General features: G+C 50.1%; 7 protein-coding genes across 7 annotated transcripts; 2 read left to right on the top strand and 5 right to left on the bottom strand.

Annotated features, from left to right (window-relative positions):
• Positions 1–63: 63 nt before the first annotated feature.
• Positions 64–2,285, bottom strand: pdiA (protein disulfide isomerase PDI1). Its single transcript, XM_024834430.1, has 4 exons — positions 1,486–2,285; positions 1,044–1,422; positions 489–928; positions 64–424 (listed from the first exon to the last, which is right to left on the bottom strand). The coding sequence occupies exons 1-4, from the start codon at positions 1,857–1,859 to the stop codon at positions 82–84; spliced, it is 1,536 nt and encodes a 511-aa protein (XP_024691504.1). The 5' UTR covers positions 1,860–2,285; the 3' UTR covers positions 64–81.
• Positions 2,286–2,775: 490 nt separating this feature from the next.
• P168DRAFT_254926 (MFS transporter) lies at positions 2,776–4,886 on the bottom strand. Its single transcript, XM_024834429.1, has 2 exons — positions 4,645–4,886; positions 2,776–4,586 (listed from the first exon to the last, which is right to left on the bottom strand). Exons 1-2 carry the CDS (start codon positions 4,784–4,786, stop codon positions 2,908–2,910), a joined length of 1,821 nt encoding a protein of 606 aa, XP_024691503.1. The 5' UTR covers positions 4,787–4,886; the 3' UTR covers positions 2,776–2,907.
• Positions 4,887–5,990: 1,104 nt separating this feature from the next.
• Positions 5,991–9,613, top strand: P168DRAFT_270760 (mediator of RNA polymerase II transcription subunit 14). The gene is made up of 2 exons (XM_024835226.1): positions 5,991–6,771; positions 6,830–9,613. The coding sequence occupies exons 1-2, from the start codon at positions 6,106–6,108 to the stop codon at positions 9,428–9,430; spliced, it is 3,267 nt and encodes a 1,088-aa protein (XP_024691502.1). The 5' UTR covers positions 5,991–6,105; the 3' UTR covers positions 9,431–9,613.
• Positions 9,614–10,062: 449 nt separating this feature from the next.
• P168DRAFT_254918 (DNA polymerase epsilon noncatalytic subunit) lies at positions 10,063–12,511 on the bottom strand. Its single transcript, XM_024834428.1, has 2 exons — positions 12,464–12,511; positions 10,063–12,350 (listed from the first exon to the last, which is right to left on the bottom strand). Exon 2 carries the CDS (start codon positions 12,337–12,339, stop codon positions 10,099–10,101), a length of 2,241 nt encoding a protein of 746 aa, XP_024691501.1. The 5' UTR covers positions 12,340–12,350; positions 12,464–12,511; the 3' UTR covers positions 10,063–10,098.
• A 166-nt stretch (positions 12,512–12,677) lies between these two features.
• On the top strand, positions 12,678–14,383 carry P168DRAFT_305288 (SHNi-TPR domain-containing protein). Its single transcript, XM_024838920.1, has 2 exons — positions 12,678–13,936; positions 13,996–14,383. The coding sequence occupies exons 1-2, from the start codon at positions 12,842–12,844 to the stop codon at positions 14,260–14,262; spliced, it is 1,362 nt and encodes a 453-aa protein (XP_024691500.1). The 5' UTR covers positions 12,678–12,841; the 3' UTR covers positions 14,263–14,383.
• Positions 14,384–14,427: 44 nt separating this feature from the next.
• Positions 14,428–15,466, bottom strand: P168DRAFT_328006 (yippee/mis18 family protein). The gene has a single exon (XM_024841305.1). It carries the CDS (start codon positions 15,309–15,311, stop codon positions 14,598–14,600), a length of 714 nt encoding a protein of 237 aa, XP_024691499.1. The 5' UTR covers positions 15,312–15,466; the 3' UTR covers positions 14,428–14,597.
• A 309-nt stretch (positions 15,467–15,775) lies between these two features.
• On the bottom strand, positions 15,776–17,006 carry P168DRAFT_305286 (ornithine decarboxylase antizyme). The gene is made up of 3 exons (XM_024838919.1): positions 16,682–17,006; positions 16,194–16,612; positions 15,776–16,119 (listed from the first exon to the last, which is right to left on the bottom strand). Exons 2-3 carry the CDS (start codon positions 16,526–16,528, stop codon positions 15,903–15,905), a joined length of 552 nt encoding a protein of 183 aa, XP_024691498.1. The 5' UTR covers positions 16,529–16,612; positions 16,682–17,006; the 3' UTR covers positions 15,776–15,902.
• Between the last annotated feature and the right edge of the window lie 490 nt (positions 17,007–17,496).

Here is a 17,496-nt window from a genome sequence, read left to right as displayed (position 1 = left end):
TGGGACAAACAAGGACAATGCGGTAAATCGATAGTTTACAGTATCATTCAGGAACTAGATTTCATCATCGTGATCAAGCGTTTAAAGCTCGTCATGGTCGCCGGTAGCGGCGGGAGCTTCGCTGCTCGAGGCAGACGAACTCTCGGCCGCATCCTCACCACCCTCCTCTGCCTTCTTCTCGGCAGCGGCCTGGGCATCAACCTGGTGCTTGCCGTTCTCCTTGATGAAGTCGGCAAGGGCCTCGGGGGTACGAGCGCCGGAGTACTCAACCGGCGAGTCCTTGCTGCCGGCGGGGTAGAGCTTGATGGTGGGGAACCCGGTGATGGAGTCCGGGACGTCGTTGGCGGTCGCATCGATCTTGGCGATGGTGACCTCGGGGAAGTCAGCGTAGAGGGTGGCAAGCTCGTCGTACTTGGGAGCGAGACTGTTCGGGAATCGATTAGACAGCTGTATGGTAACGTGTAGATTGGAAGAAATGGACAACTTACGCCTTGCAGTGGCCGCACCACGGGGCATAGAACTCGAGCAGGACGTCCTTGTCATTGTTGATGACGAGGTCCTGGTACGAGTGCGCCACGACGACGGTCGTAGGGCCCTCCTGGGTCTCAGGGATGGGCTCCGACTTGATGCTGGGCTCCACCTTGCCCTCGAGAACATTCTGGATGAACTTGCCAACGTCCTTGGCCTTGATCTCCTTGGACTGGTCGTAGGGGTACTTGGCGTTTTTCTCGGGGTCCTGGATGGCAAAGGCAGGGAACCTTTCGGGGTCGAGGTTGAGGTTGCCGGCGTGAGCACCGAACATCTTGGCGTCAATGGTGGCGATGTTGATGGCACCCTTGTGCTTCTCGGCGATGGCCTTGAAGTCCTCGGCGTACTTCTCACGCTCCTCCTGGGTCTCGGCGAAGATGTAGGCCAAAGGAATGCCGGCCTGGATAGGATATGATGTTAGATCCCCGATTTGCAGATTTAGTCTCCGTCGCGACAACCGCGTGTTCGAGAGACCAGCAGAGACGCGACGAGAGGGATAGCGGGTATACACTTACAGTGATGTAGTCGGAGTAGGTTTCGGGGCCGAGCTCACCAACAAGAGGAGTGCTGGCGGTCTTCACCCAGTTGAAGATAGCGTCCTGTTCCATCTCACCCTTGTAGACGGCCTTCTTCTCATCGAAATCCTTGTACAGAACCAGAGAGGGCTGCTTGACACCCTCAGCCTTGGCGAGGGCGGCATCATCGGTCGACGCAAAGAGGTACTTATCCCTCTGGGACTCGGCAAAGGATGTGAACGCCTCGGTGTTGCTCTTATCTTCGGAGTCGATGTAGCCGATGACCACGATCTTATCCAGGGTCTTGACCTCCTCCAGGTTGTCTTCGGTAACGGTCGAAACTGCGGGGAGGGACTGCTTGACCATGTACGACACGAGCCTACAGCAATCACGACATTAGCAACGGGGGTTCACTCCACAGCAGAGAACACGGCAAACTTACGCATCCGCCTGGCGGGCACCCTGGTAAGGCTTCACATCATCAAGACCACGGAAGATCTTCAGGGTGGGATAACCCTCGACACCCAGGCCACGGCACACTTCCTCCTCCTCGGTACAGTCAACCTTGACCAGCGCGATGTCCTTCTCCTTCAGCTGAGTGGCAGCTTCCTCGTACTTGGGGGCCAGAGCCTTGCAGTGACCACACCAGGGAGCGTAGAACTCGGCCAGGACCAAGTCATGCTCCTTGATGAACTCGTCGAAGTTGTCCTTGGTGAGAGAGACCACATCCGACTTGACCTCGGGCTGGTCGTCGGCCGCCGAGACCACCGCAGTGGCACTCAGCAGGCTGAGGAGAAAGGGCGCGACAGACCGCATTGTGTTCTGTCCGGCTTAGAAAAACCTCGGACGGTGTACAGAAAGAAGGAAGGAAGCTAAACAAAGTGGATAAAATACAAATGAATTCACCCGTCCTCACCAAGGTTCTAGAGATGTGTTAGGATGGAGTGGAGCAGAAAAGTAAAAAAGAGGAGCAGGAGAAGAAGAGGAAGCAGCTCCGTTAATTAAGTAGGTGATGAGCCAGCCATGCAGCGGAGTTGAGGACAGTTTGTTCTTTCTACAGTCAGCTGCTCTAGCGCCTCCTCACTGGCTCTTTGGCTCCGGGGCAGCAAGGGATCCCCCCATCCCCCCCCCACTCAGTGATTCACTGTTGATATTGATTAGTACTAGTGGTACCTGTCCATAATCACGAACCAAGATCGACCGACCCATCAGCCCCCTCCAAACAAACATCATGAACTCAGCCTCCCTGTGGTCAGCCTACGAAGGGGCCAATTATTATGGTTATTTATAGTGATTGATTGGATCGTCTGGGGCTGACGGGCCGGATGGGCACAAATCAAAAACAAAGTCGATACTATTTATATATCAGCCTCTCCGGCCAGGTGTACACAACTTTCATTATTGCTGATTAGTCAGACCCAGAGCCAACCCTGGTTTGTCTCTTCATTCCGGAGACTCCTCGGGCATACCAAGGATGATTACTTCCTTAGCGTGTCGTGTGTGGGGGACCTGTATGTACCTACAAATGCATCCAAGAGCCTCACCTTTTGTCTAAGGAAAATGACACGTTACCTCAACAGAGGAACATAGCCACACACTGTAAGACTGTCTGGTGAGCTGGTGGGACACAAGTGCTTGGTTCTTCAAACAATGAATATGATTAGAGGTGAAGAGTGCAAGAAAATGGGAAGAATGCAAAGTGATGGTGTTAGAGCAACCCAGAAACACCTATGCATGCAAGATAACTAGTATTCATAACCGGTCGCATGGACATTTACTACCCGGTACCTTACAGCGCTACATGCAGTACAATAACAATCATAGAAGAACATAATTCATCGTGGAGGGTCCTCTTTCACCATTTTCAGTCCTCCATTACCGCAGCGTCGACACGGTCGGAGTCAGGTGGGACGTGGGAAATCGTTCCGTAGCCAGGAGCCCCCGTCTCCTGTCTGCCATCTAGGTCGGCGGATAATCCAAGCGCGTCACGCTTGCCCCGTTCTACATCCACCAGGAACATGAGCGGCAGGGGCAATCCGATCAAGACCGCCAGAAATAGAAACGCTGGTCGAATATCGCCGTAGCGATCCGTGATAATGCCCACGATAGCGGGACCGAAGATGCTTGAGCCCTTATCGGTGATGGCGTAGAGCGCGTAGAAAGCCGCTTCATAGCCCGGGGGGATCAGCTCACCAAAGAAACTTCGACAGTATGATGACAGCCCGCCCATGACAAGACCATACACGACCCCCAGCGGGAACATTTCCCAGGGCTGTTGAAGTCCAAGATACCCCAAGTCCTTCACGGCTGGGATAAACCCCAAGAGGCCATAGAGCGGGATAAGCTCAAACAACATGATACATGCAATGATAGTCTGTGATGCACGGAGACCGAAGACTCGCGATACATAGCTCCAGGAAAATGCGCCCAGAACTCCTGCAACCATTGTAATCACATTGATCAACCCTAAGGTGGCAGGCTGCATCTGAAGCTGTGTCTTTGCAAAGAGAACCGCGGTTCCACTCACGGTAGCTATTCCGTCACTGAGGAGGAACCAAGCCGCGAGGAATAACAAGATGTCCTTTAGGCGTCGGGCCCGTAAGGCCGTTCGACCTAATGACTTCCAGGCATATATTATATACTTGAGCCATGAATAGCTTTGCTTCCCGTCCCCGGAGAGTGGTATCGGTGGCCCAGGCCGAGGGCGCAGCCAAAGGGCAGCTGGGATGGTGAAACTGAACCACCAAAGTCCGATGAGGAACAAGGCGAGGCGCAGTGAAAATGTGGTTTGATTGGTTTTTATGACGACAAGGATGCAAATTACCTGGAGTATCACCGAACCGATGTACCCAATACCGATTCCGTATGATGATATCCGGGTGGAAAGCGATAGTTCTCGTGAAGTACGCATGGAAGTTGGTTGGGCTGTTGCTCCCACAGAAGCCCCGTGATCAACACGATCAGGCTGCAGCAATAGTGCCGTTTCGTCGCTTCCAATATGGCGAGAGTTATTTGCTCCATGAGTATCGGATCCAGCCGAGCTTGACGGGGCCACTTCGTTATCATTTTCTTCGGACAGAGAGGGGTGGTGTCGGACTAAAAGAGGCAAGAATGAGTTTAAGAGGACAAAAGACGCCCCAAAGCAGGTATTCGCCACAATTGCGAATAAACTGGCGAGAAGATAAACGCTAGGTGTTACTGAGAGAAAGAGCATTGTAGCAATAGAGCCAATGAGTGCAAACGTAACCAGGAGCATCTTGCGATGGTTTCCATGGTCCGCAGCGCCCGACATTGATACTATCAGAATCGCCTGCACGAAGACACTGAGCGAGAAAGTGTACATGGCGAAACTAGCTGTGTTGATTTCGAATCCAAGGACATCCACCACACATTGGCTTGTACGGGACACGGAGGTCAGAGTATCACGGTCCATGGCTGATGTTCCTGAACCGTGCCAAGTAGTGCTACATGGAGTCCTTTTATCTGACAGGAGGACGCCACGGTCTCGAGCCATCTGCTCTAGGGTGATGGGGAGGAAAGACCCTGAAGAATAACGATCAACAACTGGAGTAAATTTGGAGCTATTGAAAGATCAACTTACCCATCGCGCACACGGTGAAGACCTCGGCTGCCCATCCATAGCTATACCACCCAGCAAGCTCCTTCTTGCTCGTTGGCCGAGTGTCATCGCCCGGGTGCTGGGAAGCTCGAGAGCTTATCCCAGGCATCTGGCTTGTCGGCATACTGGTACCAGATGAGCGACGAACAATTTACATCCTCGACCCTCAAGGAAAGTCGATAGACTGGAAATCGTGGTGGAAGAGAGAGAATGGCGGAGAGAGGACGCCGCGTCAATATGATTACTAGGGGTAACTTTTGTATGCTACTCGGTACAGCCTGGAAACAGATAAGCAGATACGTCACCGGATCAACAACAGAATCCATTTTCATCCGGATATACTACCTGGTAACCTGGGAAGAGAAACCACGTTGGTGGGCAGGTGAGTACCTAGGATAATGATCAACACTCAGTGGTACATAGTTACGCCCAACTAACTATTCTAATAGAGTATACATATCAATATGTAGACATCAGAATTTGTGCTTCGGAGTACTAACCTAGGTACCCTAGTATCCAAAAGATAATAGGATGAACTAGTTCTGAGCGTATAGTCACTTGATATCTATCAAATGCATATGATAAATTTCAATTGTCCTCTCTTTACTCCGTAGATCTGGATGAGCTTCTGAGCTTCACTATGGCGTGGGTATACATAGTGTAGCGGTATAGTACATATATTGCTGGTAATTACAAGTATTTATTACGAGCTTAATTGACTATGTAAGGCACCAAGGCTGAAACTCCACCCACCAATCAGCGGCCAGGCGGACAATCTGCCTGGTCAACCTGAGGCTGCTCTCGGGCTCTTCCGCTCTCACGCATTTGCATGGCTTTGCGCAAGCTTCATTCATCACCCACTCTATCATTGCCATATTGCCAAACACACCGGACATTTTGTTAGCTGCCATATTAGGGTCCTCTCTATAACCTCTCTGGCACTTCCATCCCGGTATAATCATCGCAAAACCTTGACACCATCCCCTTCTCCGCCGTCGCTCTCCGTTGCCCTCCGTCGCCCTCTCCGTTTTGCGACTTCGTTTTTTCCGACCAGCAACACACATCGCCGGAGTGGTTGGAGATCGAAATCGGGGGCGAATGGTTGAATGCTTATTACTCTTTTGAGGTAGCTCGCAATACGGTCAATTCGATGACTTGCTGAAAAGAGAAATACTGTCGCGGTTTAATGCGCCTGCCGTTGGGTTATTCGCGTTACCTGATATTGCGCGGGCTGGAACAACCACAGAAAGATTTCGTCTGAGGCTAATATTGTACGCCTTCTTGATTACACATGGCCTAACAACAAGGCTCCCAGTCGGACAGGGAATATTGCCAGCTCTCCTTTTTCACCTCGGCGCCCGTTGGTCTGCCTCTGCCCGGGTGCTGGTCAGAGGGGGTGAAGGAGGAGAACTTTGACAGTCACTCGCCGAATCACATTCAGACATGCCGGGGGTCGTCATGGATAATGTCAATGCCGGTGGAGTCAAGCCGAGGGCAGATGTACAGGACTCCAGGAATGGCATTGCACATTCGCCTGGCAGTACAGGAAACATTCAGAACGGCTCATTTCACGTCAACGGAGGAATGGACGACCAGGACCACAAAGCGGCAGTCGTCCCGGCTGTGTCAGCTCAAACCCCGCCAGAGTTATTGCATATAACCCAGGGGTTCTTCCCATTTTCCACATTGATAAATCGTTCGGTGCAACAATGCTGGAACGACCTATCCGAGTTAATAACAGAGCTGGCTGAAGTTCAGGTACCATCACAAGGGTCAGGCTCACCAACATCAATTCTCAATGGCAAGACACCGGGAAACCAGAGCCCGGAGAATCTCCAAAAGAAACTTCGGGTACTGAATTTTGCTCATGCGAAGCGGGCGGAATTCATCAAACTTCTTGTCCTATCGCGATGGAGTCGACAAGCGGCCGATGTCAGTAAATTGATTGACCTTCAAAATTTCATCCGCATACGCCACCAAGCCTACGTTGGCGCTCTACAGTCGATTGGGGATATGAAACGGGATTTAGTTCAAGCTCAAGTGGCCAATCCGGATCTTCAAACAGCATTGGAAGTATTGTCGAAGGGCCAAGTAGTTTCAATGTCGGATGTAAATCACCCCGTCCTGCTTGCTTCGCAAATTCGATCTGTGACTGATCTTTTTACAGCTAGGGTATAAACCTCCTAGGCCACTGACAGCGAAAGGTGCTTTGAAACGGCTCAAGAAGATCAATCGGATTATAAGCGTGAGGCTAGCGTTACATGACGCTGTCCCTTCGTTTCTCAGGACTTACCATGTTCACGACGGCAGGGTCACGTTTTCCGTGCCCGGGGAATTTGAACTTGATCTGTCAATCGGAGAGGAAAGTGAACTATCCCAGTTCTATTTCGTCGATGTGCGCTTTTTATTCACTCCGTCGTCGCCAATTCCCAGCGGTCGAGTGTTCAACGAGCTTGATATCAGAATCAATGATATCTTGCGAAACGATGGTCTGGCAGGATGCTTCCATTTCTTGCATAGCTTGGTGTTGACAAATAAAGTCAATATACTCTTCAAGCAAGCTGTTCAACTAGCAAGAGGCCTCTGGACAGATATCTTGCACGTTGAGCTATTGCATCGAACGCTGGTCGTGCAATACTGGGCTCTCAAGCCTGGCCCTAAAAGTTGGCTGGAAATCGGCGTCAAGCGTGGTCGACGCAAGACAGAAGGTCATGGCCCTGGCCTACCCTATCTTGGTCTGCGTTGGCTGAGGGATGGCCAAGAAGCCGATAGTGAAGAGATCCAGTTTGATGCGGCGAACCTTTCTATGGAGCACATCCTGCGAAGCGCTATTGCATTGCACATATCTCATATATTGTCTTCAGCCTATGACAGGATCATTAAAGCGTCGCTTTTTGCTGCCGGCACCTTGTCTTTGCGGGCGCAGGTAGATGGAACGGAGCCTGGAGATTGCCAACTTGATGTTCAACTCACAACGTCGAGGCATGCCCGGGTCTCCATTGAACCAATGTCAGGAGCGATCATACTGTCGACGACCCCAAATGCATCTGAGCGTCCCGATGGCGACCGCGGCTCAGACAGAACGCCTGTCGACGATATCGTCTCTCGGGTTTCTCGGCTCCGTTGCGTTTCCGCAATTGAACAAGTCGAATCGAGTGTTAAGATGTTTGGATTTCATCCAGTCAGTCCTAGGGGACTGATGATCGATTTCCGGAAAATATTCCCACCCAATGTCCTGAAGTTTTCTTTCTTTTCACACCATCTCTGGAACCGGGATTGGATGATCGCGGCCACGAGTAGCGTGGATGGCGACAGCTGGTGGATCGTGCATGTTCAGTCAGCACCCTCCCCTCGACATCACTCAGTTCTGAACCCAGACATCTACAGTCCATCGACCCTGCATTCAGCCCAGCCAGTCAGCAGTACACTATTCCCTGTGGATTATGGGAATAGCTATGCATCGCTTGCAGATCTGGGACATTGCCTATCTGGGATTTTGGCAGTATATGCTAACGCGGTTTGTCTGGCGGGATTCCAGAGCATCAATTTTTATCCCAATCTACACAGGCTGAGGATCGGCTCGGACCTGAAAGTGCCAGACATCTATGTGAAGTACGATACATCCAATGTTCCACATGGCTTGCAGGTATCGTTGCCTTCTTGGTTCAAGAAGAGGGATTTTATTAAGGATACTGTCCGCATTGCCTTCCACGGGATCGATCCTCGGAAGAAGGTCGCCATCATGGTTGCTTATGGGACCTTATCAAATCCGGTCAAGATGTCTGGCACACTTCCTTCGAAGTGGGATCACTCGGTGACCTTTCAAAAGAAAGGCAGTGGATTTGCAATCCGTTTGCTTGCTCCTGTGGGCAGTCCCATCATACTGGAGCTCTTTGAAAGTCTACAAAGACTCGAGTGCGTTTTGTCAATGGTAGACACCCTCCAGGCGAAGAAAATGGAACTTCGAAAGTTGTCGCTCTCCGGTATCTCATTTGCTTATGGCCCTGGGAGGAATCTTGCTGCGAACATCGAGATGGGAATATCGAGGGCCCGAGCAGAAGCTCCGTCTCAGCTTCGTCTCAACATTCAACTACCTTTCCCAAATCCCCACCGTCGTATCCAAGCCTCTCTTGCCGATATGCTGAACCGAGCCTCTACTGCCGATGCAGGCCTGGACAGCGTCTCGGATTTGCTGTCGCTCACTCTCCCTTTGATGCTGGCTTTGGACCAAATCACAGCAAACCCGTCTCGCAAAGATATGATGAAAGTACAGGTGATTGTGCGCAATGCGAGAAACTTCCGCATCCATTACCCTGGTCACCAATGCCGCTTCCAACTACTGGCAGGCCAATATCTCGGCCGCATGGCGTGGATACTCAAGGACGCAAGCGGGCGTCAAGGCGGAGATCACCAAGAACAGCTGAGAACCAGATTAAAGTCGGAGCTGTACGATTCCAAAGGAGAGGGCTGGAAAGGGCTTGGGAACGGCGCCGTCGCAGATTTCGATAAAGTCGGAAACCTCATCGCGCAAGTTGACAAGATCTTCCACGGCAACCAGGGTGTCCTAGGTACCGCCACGTCTTCGGGCCCGGGCGGAGAACTCAAGTATCCAAAGGACCCAAGTCTGCCACTGGCAGCAGCGCAGCCTAATGGGAACAACAGCCTCATAAGTCCGGCTCGTCCTGGCGGTAATGCCATCACCGCCACAGGGCCCAGCGCCAAAGCTGGCGGCGCAGCACAAAACGCTGATTTTATCATGATTGACTGATTTTCTCTATCGGGTCTTTCTTTTTGTTTTTTTCCAACCCGGTGGCGATTGATCTAAAGAAGCTTTCTATTGCATATATTAGCGGCTGTTTCTTTTTTGGGTGGTGAGGTGTTGATTTTTTCCCCATCAGTTTCACTATAAAGCCGATGTATGTACTTAATCTTGTACTTCCAGTTGCATGATAACTACGATTTTTATCATGGCCTTGGTGTTTGGTTACCTTCTTGGGGCTTGACTGAGTTCAACTGCCCTTTTAGCAGCAACCAGTGCTTGAGACTCATAAGCTATATTTGTTAGCTCCCAATCCTTAACTCATGTGAATATGTCAATCCAAAAGCAGATGCCCCATGAACTACTGCGTGATGTCCCTTATATAATGTCGATTACTACGAAATGAAGTTTATGGGACTACACCACTGATGGTACTTGAAGCACACATCTTAGGATACATTTAGCGGAGGAAACCTCATTTATATAGAAGCCATGTAGGTATCATGTCAAAACTCATTCCGAAGTTGGTATGTTACCACCAAGGAACCTCCTGTAATTGAACGCTAGAGTACCTTGAAAGGAGCCAAGATAAGCTAAGGTTTCAAAAAAGATATCTATGTATCTATGAAAATAATCATCATCATCATTATCGTAATCCCGTTGGCTCTATATGTGCTTTAATAACGCTCTTCTTTCACCCTTCCTCGGTTTTTCACGGCATCATACTCTATCCAGCGGACAGCAGACACGCCACCGTCAGGAACTAGTTTTCCAGGATTCATAACGTGACAACCTTCGTAGCTCATGCAGAAAGGAGCTGCCTCCGCGTCCGCTAAGACGAGGGCAGTCGGCAATGGATATAGTTGTAGCGAGGACGCATAATTCCACAAGACAGGCCGCAAAGAAAGCGGGAAAGGCGCCATTGATCCTTGGTCCAGTATCGTTTTGACAAGTTTCCTGCTCATCGAGACTCTGGACGAGGTGGAATTCGGGTTAGCACCCGAGTTTACTCCGGGAAAGTCAGCGTCGGCCCCGTTAGTGGATTCGTTCTGGTCTTCGTCCATGGCTGTACTGGAGCTATCAGCGCGTTGCTGCGTGCTCACAGCGGTACGCCTGAGCCTTCCTGAGATATCATCACGAAATACGGCGATCTCATGGACCGGCCCAAACAATGAGATGCGAGACGGGTTGGATGTCCATAATGCTTCGCCGGGTGGCTCCGACCGTTGAGATCGATCTAGCTCGGCATTGGCCGTAGCGAACGCACGTTTGATCCGCGACGTAAACAGATCAGGAATCGGCGGGCGCGGGATTGTAGATGTGGAGCCAGCTGAGAAGGCCGACGACCAGGGATCGTTATCACCGGGGACAAAGATGAATGTAGAGCACTGCAGCAATGCTGGGAAATCGGACATGACCACGGCAAGTGCATCAAAGTACTCCTTATATTCGATACTCCCAGCCTGACCGCCGCCATTTACTATGGCTGTCTGAGCGAAGTTACCGATCAGGACAAAGAGTACTGGGCGACCACCCGGTGCCTGATCATTGTAGATGCTGAATACCTTGCGCAGAGCATCCAGGGTTTTCATGTTGTCCAAGTTCACCTCGCTCATTATTGCCATCTTGACGGAAGATGCTGTCTCTTGGCTATCGTCTTGTTTCTTTTGTAGACACCGAGTCTGGATCTGCCTCATTCGGGGACCACGAGCGCGTTCACTGCCAACTCCCAGGAAGTCAATCCACCCAAGGCCCCCGCTAGAGCTGATCTCTTTACTGTTCTGTCGATTATTCGTCCCCAGTGAAGTGTCCCGTCGTTCGCACGGGGGCCCACAGATAGAGACACCAACAAACCTACCCCCTATAGACCCACCGATTCCACTATTTCCACCAAGTGTTGATCCTCGAACATTCTCCTCTTCTTCGTAGATTCCGTCGACGAGAACAATCATGCCTGGTGCGAACCAAGCCCCGTCTTCAGGTATCGTCCGCGCATGACTCAGATCCAAAGCAATGCTCCCCGTGAGATCGGCTAGGGAGAGGTCGCCTGTAGGGGAGGTGGAAAGCAGTCCAAGCAGAAGGTGTGATGTACCGCTTCTTCCAAGAAGATTTGCAATCGGAGTGAGTTTGTAACACTGATTCGGAGCAAAAGATGACCGTTGCTGCAGAGACGAACCAGTGGATATCCCTGGAGACGACTGGAAGGATTCGTTTCGTAGTAACCGCTGGTACACAACATTATAGCGATCGCGGAACAGAGCCGTCCTATGACTAGGAGGCGGGAATAAAGTTGGCTTGAATGTGGTGGACTCGAAGTACTTCTTGTCGATGTTGTAAGTCAGGCGTGGCATGTCGTATGCATGTATAATTTTGAGCCAGTGTCTTGGGCACAATGGAAGTTCATTGTCATCGATATCACCACCGGCTGCTGTAGGCGTTTGCAATTCGAAGTGGCGATTATCCCGAGCGTGACCAATGGAGCTCTCAGATCCTTCGTCGGTAGAAGCTGCTATTTTCCCAGGGAGAACTCTCCCACCACTCATGTTCGACTGCAATGCCTGTAGAATGGCTTTCAAGGACGCGCCTTTACCTTCTTCAATAATGACGCCGCCTCCAGCTTTCTTCCAGCTCTTAGCCACCTCGTCCAAGACCCGTTCTGCGAGGCCTTCTTCGCGCCATCCTGACCCACAATTCTTTCCTACAAAGCTTGCCAAAGTTTGGAGCGCAGATGAGGATATCGTCAGGTTGTGCTTCCGAGTAATTGTTCGGAAGGCCACAGGCCTCAAAGTGGAAGGAGGGAGAAGAATCGGAAGGATGGACGTCTTTGTTGAAAGTATATTGGGCTTATTATGTCGAAGTGGATGCGCCGGGGTGCCAAACCCAGGCGAGGATGAAGGCACTGTATCCATACCCATCATTGCATAGGTCGCTGTTCAAACTAATCAGCATATGCTGTCACTCATTCCACTGTGATCAAGTCTGGGAAAGGAAGCCTCAAGATGAGCCCCAGTGGAATAATTGTGCCCGTTGATTCTCTCTTACCAGAAGTAGGGTGTCAGTTGCCATTAGTGAAGTCTATACATAGATGGGCTCGGAGTAATGAATTCTATAATGAGTTGAGTGATAAGGCGCGTGGCAACGCGTGAAGACGCGTGAGTATTGGGCCAGACTACTCCATAGTGGGTCTCATGTAGGAACGGGGTTCAAACAGTCCAAACTCGCCTGGTCTTTCGCATTGTCCGTCCGAACTTACAACTTAGCTTTTGTCAGTCTTCATAGAAGCTTTCTCTATTGTTTTACATCTTTCTCTCGCCCCAAATATTGTGATTATCCTCTGCATCGAATCTTGGTCATTCCCCAAAAACCTGTCAGACACCAAACCAAGAACCCATTTTCATTCGATCGCCCAAAACTACAACCATGGCCGAGAATATAGCGGACGCCGCAAACGTTGATATCTCGAAAAACCCAGTCGCAGATGAGTCGAAACAACTGGCAGAGTTAGTCGAGCGAGCTAGAGCCAAGGACGCTATCAAGGACTTCAATGGAGCTGCCGAGCTTTACTCTGAAGCTACCGAGCTCCAAGCCAAGCTCAATGGTGAGCTGTCGCTTGACAACGCCGATCTGCTGTACTCTTATGGGAAGGCCCTTTACAACGTGGCTGTGAGCAATAGTGACGTCCTTGGGTCCAAAGTTGCCGGGGAGCCCCAGCCACAATCAACAGCTGCGCCTACAGACCATGGATCCTCGTCCAACTCAGCATCACGGAGCAAAAAGGCTGCCACCACCGCCACAGCAAGTGCTCAGCCCGGGAAGCCAGCTCCCGGTGGGACGGATACGCAGTCAGGGAATTCTGAGAATAAACCATTTTTTCAGTTCACCGGCGACGAGAACTTTGACGATGATTCGGATTCTGATGTCGACGAGGAAGGAGAAGAAGGTGCTGGCGCTGAGGAGGAAGAGGAAGAAGACGATTTCGCCAACGCTTTTGAAGTCCTCGATGTGGCCCGTATACTCTTTCAGAAAAAGTTAGATTCAGAAGAAGAGCAGCACGGAAAAGGAAAGACATCAGACATTTCGCCAGATCAACGGCACATCAAGGAACGCCTCGCCGACACTTATGACTTACAGGCCGAAATCTCACTCGAAGCTGAGAGATTCCAAGACGCGGTGCAAGATTTACGGACTACCCTTAGCTTACGAGAGTCTTTGTTTCCTATGGAGGATCCATGCGTTGCTGAGTGCCACTACAAACTTTCGCTCGCTTTAGAATTTGCATCCATGAATAAAGGCGATGGGTCAGAAGGAGAGGGTGATGACCACAGCAAGGTTGATCATGAGATGCGAAAGGAGGCGGCCACTCAAATGGAGAGGGCAATTGAGAGCTGTAAGATCAGGATAGATCAGGAGCAGCGCGTCTTGAGCAGCAGTGAATCTATGGATGAAGACAAGGTTATTGCCATGAAGAGGAAAATAGACAACGTCAAAGAAATCACCGCCGACATGGAACAAAGGGTAAGTAATCTCCGGACTCTAGCCTCATGCAGTGCCTTCAGATAACTCACACTTTGCAGCTTGTCGACCTTCGACGCCCCCCAGTGTCAATCAAGGAGTCGGATGATCAGGAAGAGGCGATGCTCAAAGGACTTCTTGGTCAGATCATGGGTCAATCTCCCTCCGAGCAGAAGAACAAGCTAGATGCAGCCACCAAGGGTGCCAACGATCTATCTGCGTTCGTCAAGCGGAAACCTGCCGCTGGCCAGGGATCTTCCCAGAAACGCTCCGTCCCTGAAGAAGGATCTGAGGGGGCGACAAAAAAAGCACGGGCTGATAGTAAATAGTGAATCAAACATTCAATTGACGACTTATGTATTCGCCGGGTTCAATTCCATTCTTGTCCTTCTCGTGGGAATCTACTCATTCTCCATCCAATGAAGATTACAGGCATAATGTATAAAAAATACAGCGGCTCTAGCGCGAATGATTCATTGAAAGGACAAATCCATGGGGTATCTGTATTTGACTAATTGGCATTACTATTACTACTGCCATGTAGGCAAACGTAGGGCTATTGAATCTGAGATGACAAGCTGTACCAAAACCCCAAAACCAAACAAAACTCGTCTATCCAAAGATTATCTCGATACTAAAATCAGCCTGCACCATACTGGCATTCTCAAGAGGACAATCCAAACATTGAGGGTTGGCAATCCAACTTCCGACTTCTCCGGCGTATTGCCAGACCAGGGTTCCATATCCCAGCAAACAGGTCCTCGCATTCATCCTCGTCCTGGCTATCAAACTCGACGCCCTCATCTGGTGTCTCCAGCTTTGTCTCCTGGGGGCCCGGGGTGGGGGAAATGGCAGACGAGTCCGAGTAAGAGGGCGATTCCCAAGACGAAGACGTTGTGATCCTCCTCGTCTCCAATATAAACTTTCCAACTTTGTACCGTTGGGACTTCTCTTCGGCAGCAACGTATTTCCAACCGAGGACACTCCCGCAGAAAGCGCAGGTGATATCGCTGACCGTGTGTGCCCCGGTGACTAACTGACGAGGGACGGGTTTTTGAATGAACGTGTTTGGAAGCGACTCCGTGGGTGAGGAGGACACATGGACAGAGACGGCCGAGGCAACGGGATCTGCTGAAACAAGGTACGCCCTGCCATGGCGACCGGTGAAGCCTTTGCTGATTATCTGGGACGTCAAGCAAAGATCCGCAGCACAGCGAGAGCAGCGGATGCAAGATACATGGCCACTCAGATATTTGTCTGTTGGGTCCTCCTCATCTAGCGAGGCGCTCGTGGTACTAGAAGAGACGGATGGCCGCTCCCCCGCATTTGACGGTCTAGGGCGGAAGACGGCCGTTGGGAGGAGGAACTTGGGAAACATGCGAATATATTTTAATTTGGTATTGTTGTATTAAATGTTTTAGACAATTACCTAGCCGTGGGCTTGAAGTCTAAACGTAAAGATAATTGTCTAGTCGGGCTTGGTGGTATGAGCATCGGGAGGTTGCCAGCTCGACGGGTGGAGGTTGTGTTGAGGTCATCGGTCGGTAAGCTAGTTGCCTCCCTCAGTAAGTACCTGGGTACCTTTACCTCCACCAACGGGTATATGTAGTGATGTCTCCTCTTGGCATTATTCAGTCAATCAGCCACCTAAACCCAAATTCCCTTTTCTTCATTGGGCCTCCTCTCTTGATCTATCCGATTGACAAGGTGTTAAATGGGATTTGGATACGCATTCAAGATACAAAATCCCAGTGCAGGGAAGCCGTTCGCAAGAAGTCACCTGGCAGTCATGTTTCATATTACTCCGTACACCGTACATTTGACTAAACTATAAAAAGGGCTCTGCCCCGGTCATTGTCACCCAGGGATAGTAAATAAATATATTAAGGTGTCATATTAATCATACAGGTCCGTTGCAATGCGCTTAATTTGCTGACATGCGGGGGTAGATCATATTAGTACTCCGCCTTTAAACTTCGGCACTCAAGAAAAGCCACTTCGCGCTGATCACAGGTTCTCTGTGGTTCTTACTGCACCAAGGCTGTAGAGTAGTCAAGCTAAACCCACACCAGCCTAAGTTTCTGATCACTTCATGCTCTGTCGAATCTTGGGATCGCGAAATGCATGCAACAATTCGTGTACACCCAAAATCAGACAGGTTGGCAAGTTCAAATAGGGCCATCAATCTGCCGGACAGGAAGAGACGTCAATATGTGGCGGCAACACCCCAATACGATAAAACATAACGTGGTATACATACCCAGTCTTAAGATTGTATCCTGGAATACCCTCTTCAAAGAAGACAAATAGCGTTTGTTCTTCACCAACACTCCCCACAAACCCACGATAGACAGCGTCGCTTGTGTAATCCAGGACTTCGACCCATCTTTGAATACACGTGCGCTCCTTCTTTGCTTCGTCGGGTCGGACATCAAGCGCATCCATCCCAAATGACTCAGGCCGGACAAAACTCCCCTCACCAAGGAAAATTGTAGCCATATTGTCACAGAAGAGCCTCTCACACTCTCCCGGGATGGTATACGCCGCCTCCTCTTTGAGTTCCGATGGACTGTCGGCCCACCGGCTGCTCCTCATGTCTGGAGCATTACACAGCTCAAAGGGAGGACTTAATGCGAATGGTTTTGGCCCCGAGGGGACCTCAGGGATACCACTGTTCCCCTGTAGGTCATGGTTGTTGTATTAGTATCGCTCCAGCAAGCAAATGCGAATATAGATATGGAGTCTTACCAAACCCCGACGTAGCGCAATAGTGGAACCCAGTAACACCCGAAGTGCGGGCGTTGACGCTATAGCAGCTTGCAAGGAAAGAAGTCTGGGGGTTCTTATCGAACAATCTTTGTAACTGATTGCCACTACTACTGCTGTTATTCATAAACTTCGCCATGATGATGATTGTCCAACGGGAATGATAGGATCTGTTTTGGAAAAAGGTAACGAAATGTATACACCACAATGGTAGAAGCGATAGAGTATCGAATGGATGGTAAGTTATCGAAGGAGTTATGGTAATTTGGCTTATGAGTATGTGAAGCTGATAGATACTTGACTGGACTGAGAGGGGGTGCGGTGAGCTCCCCAGATTCTCGAACCGCCACAAGTCTGGAATTAGTCATGATTGACTCACGTTGCCAAGAGATAACGATATCCTCTTGGCATTCTTTAGGTAAAAAGGAATGGCATGGCGGATTTGATCTGTATACACAGGGCACAATCTCCATAAAACCAATTAATTAAGTTGACCGATTGTTTGCATTTCTATAGTCATACTGAAGGGAGTGGCCACGTAGTTCCAAGGAGCAACCGACACCCAATGCACCTACGAGAGTCAGATGCTTGGTGAAGAAGCTCTTCGCGCATTAACATTGCCCAAGCAAGGGTGAGTGGCAGCTTTGATATACAGAATGAGGGTATGTATTGGTATTGATATTTCTACTATTTCCATTGAACTAAAATCAACTCAATTCCATTTCAATCGTCTGGTTTATTTATTTATTTCCTTTTTATTGATATTGGTAGTCTTATTGTGTGATTTATGTATGAAG

This window comes from Aspergillus campestris (genome assembly GCF_002847485.1).
Source record: "Aspergillus campestris IBT 28561 chromosome Unknown P168scaffold_8, whole genome shotgun sequence".
Lineage (NCBI taxonomy): Eukaryota > Fungi > Ascomycota > Eurotiomycetes > Eurotiales > Aspergillaceae > Aspergillus > Aspergillus campestris.
This window is presented reverse-complemented; position numbering and strand designations above follow the sequence as displayed.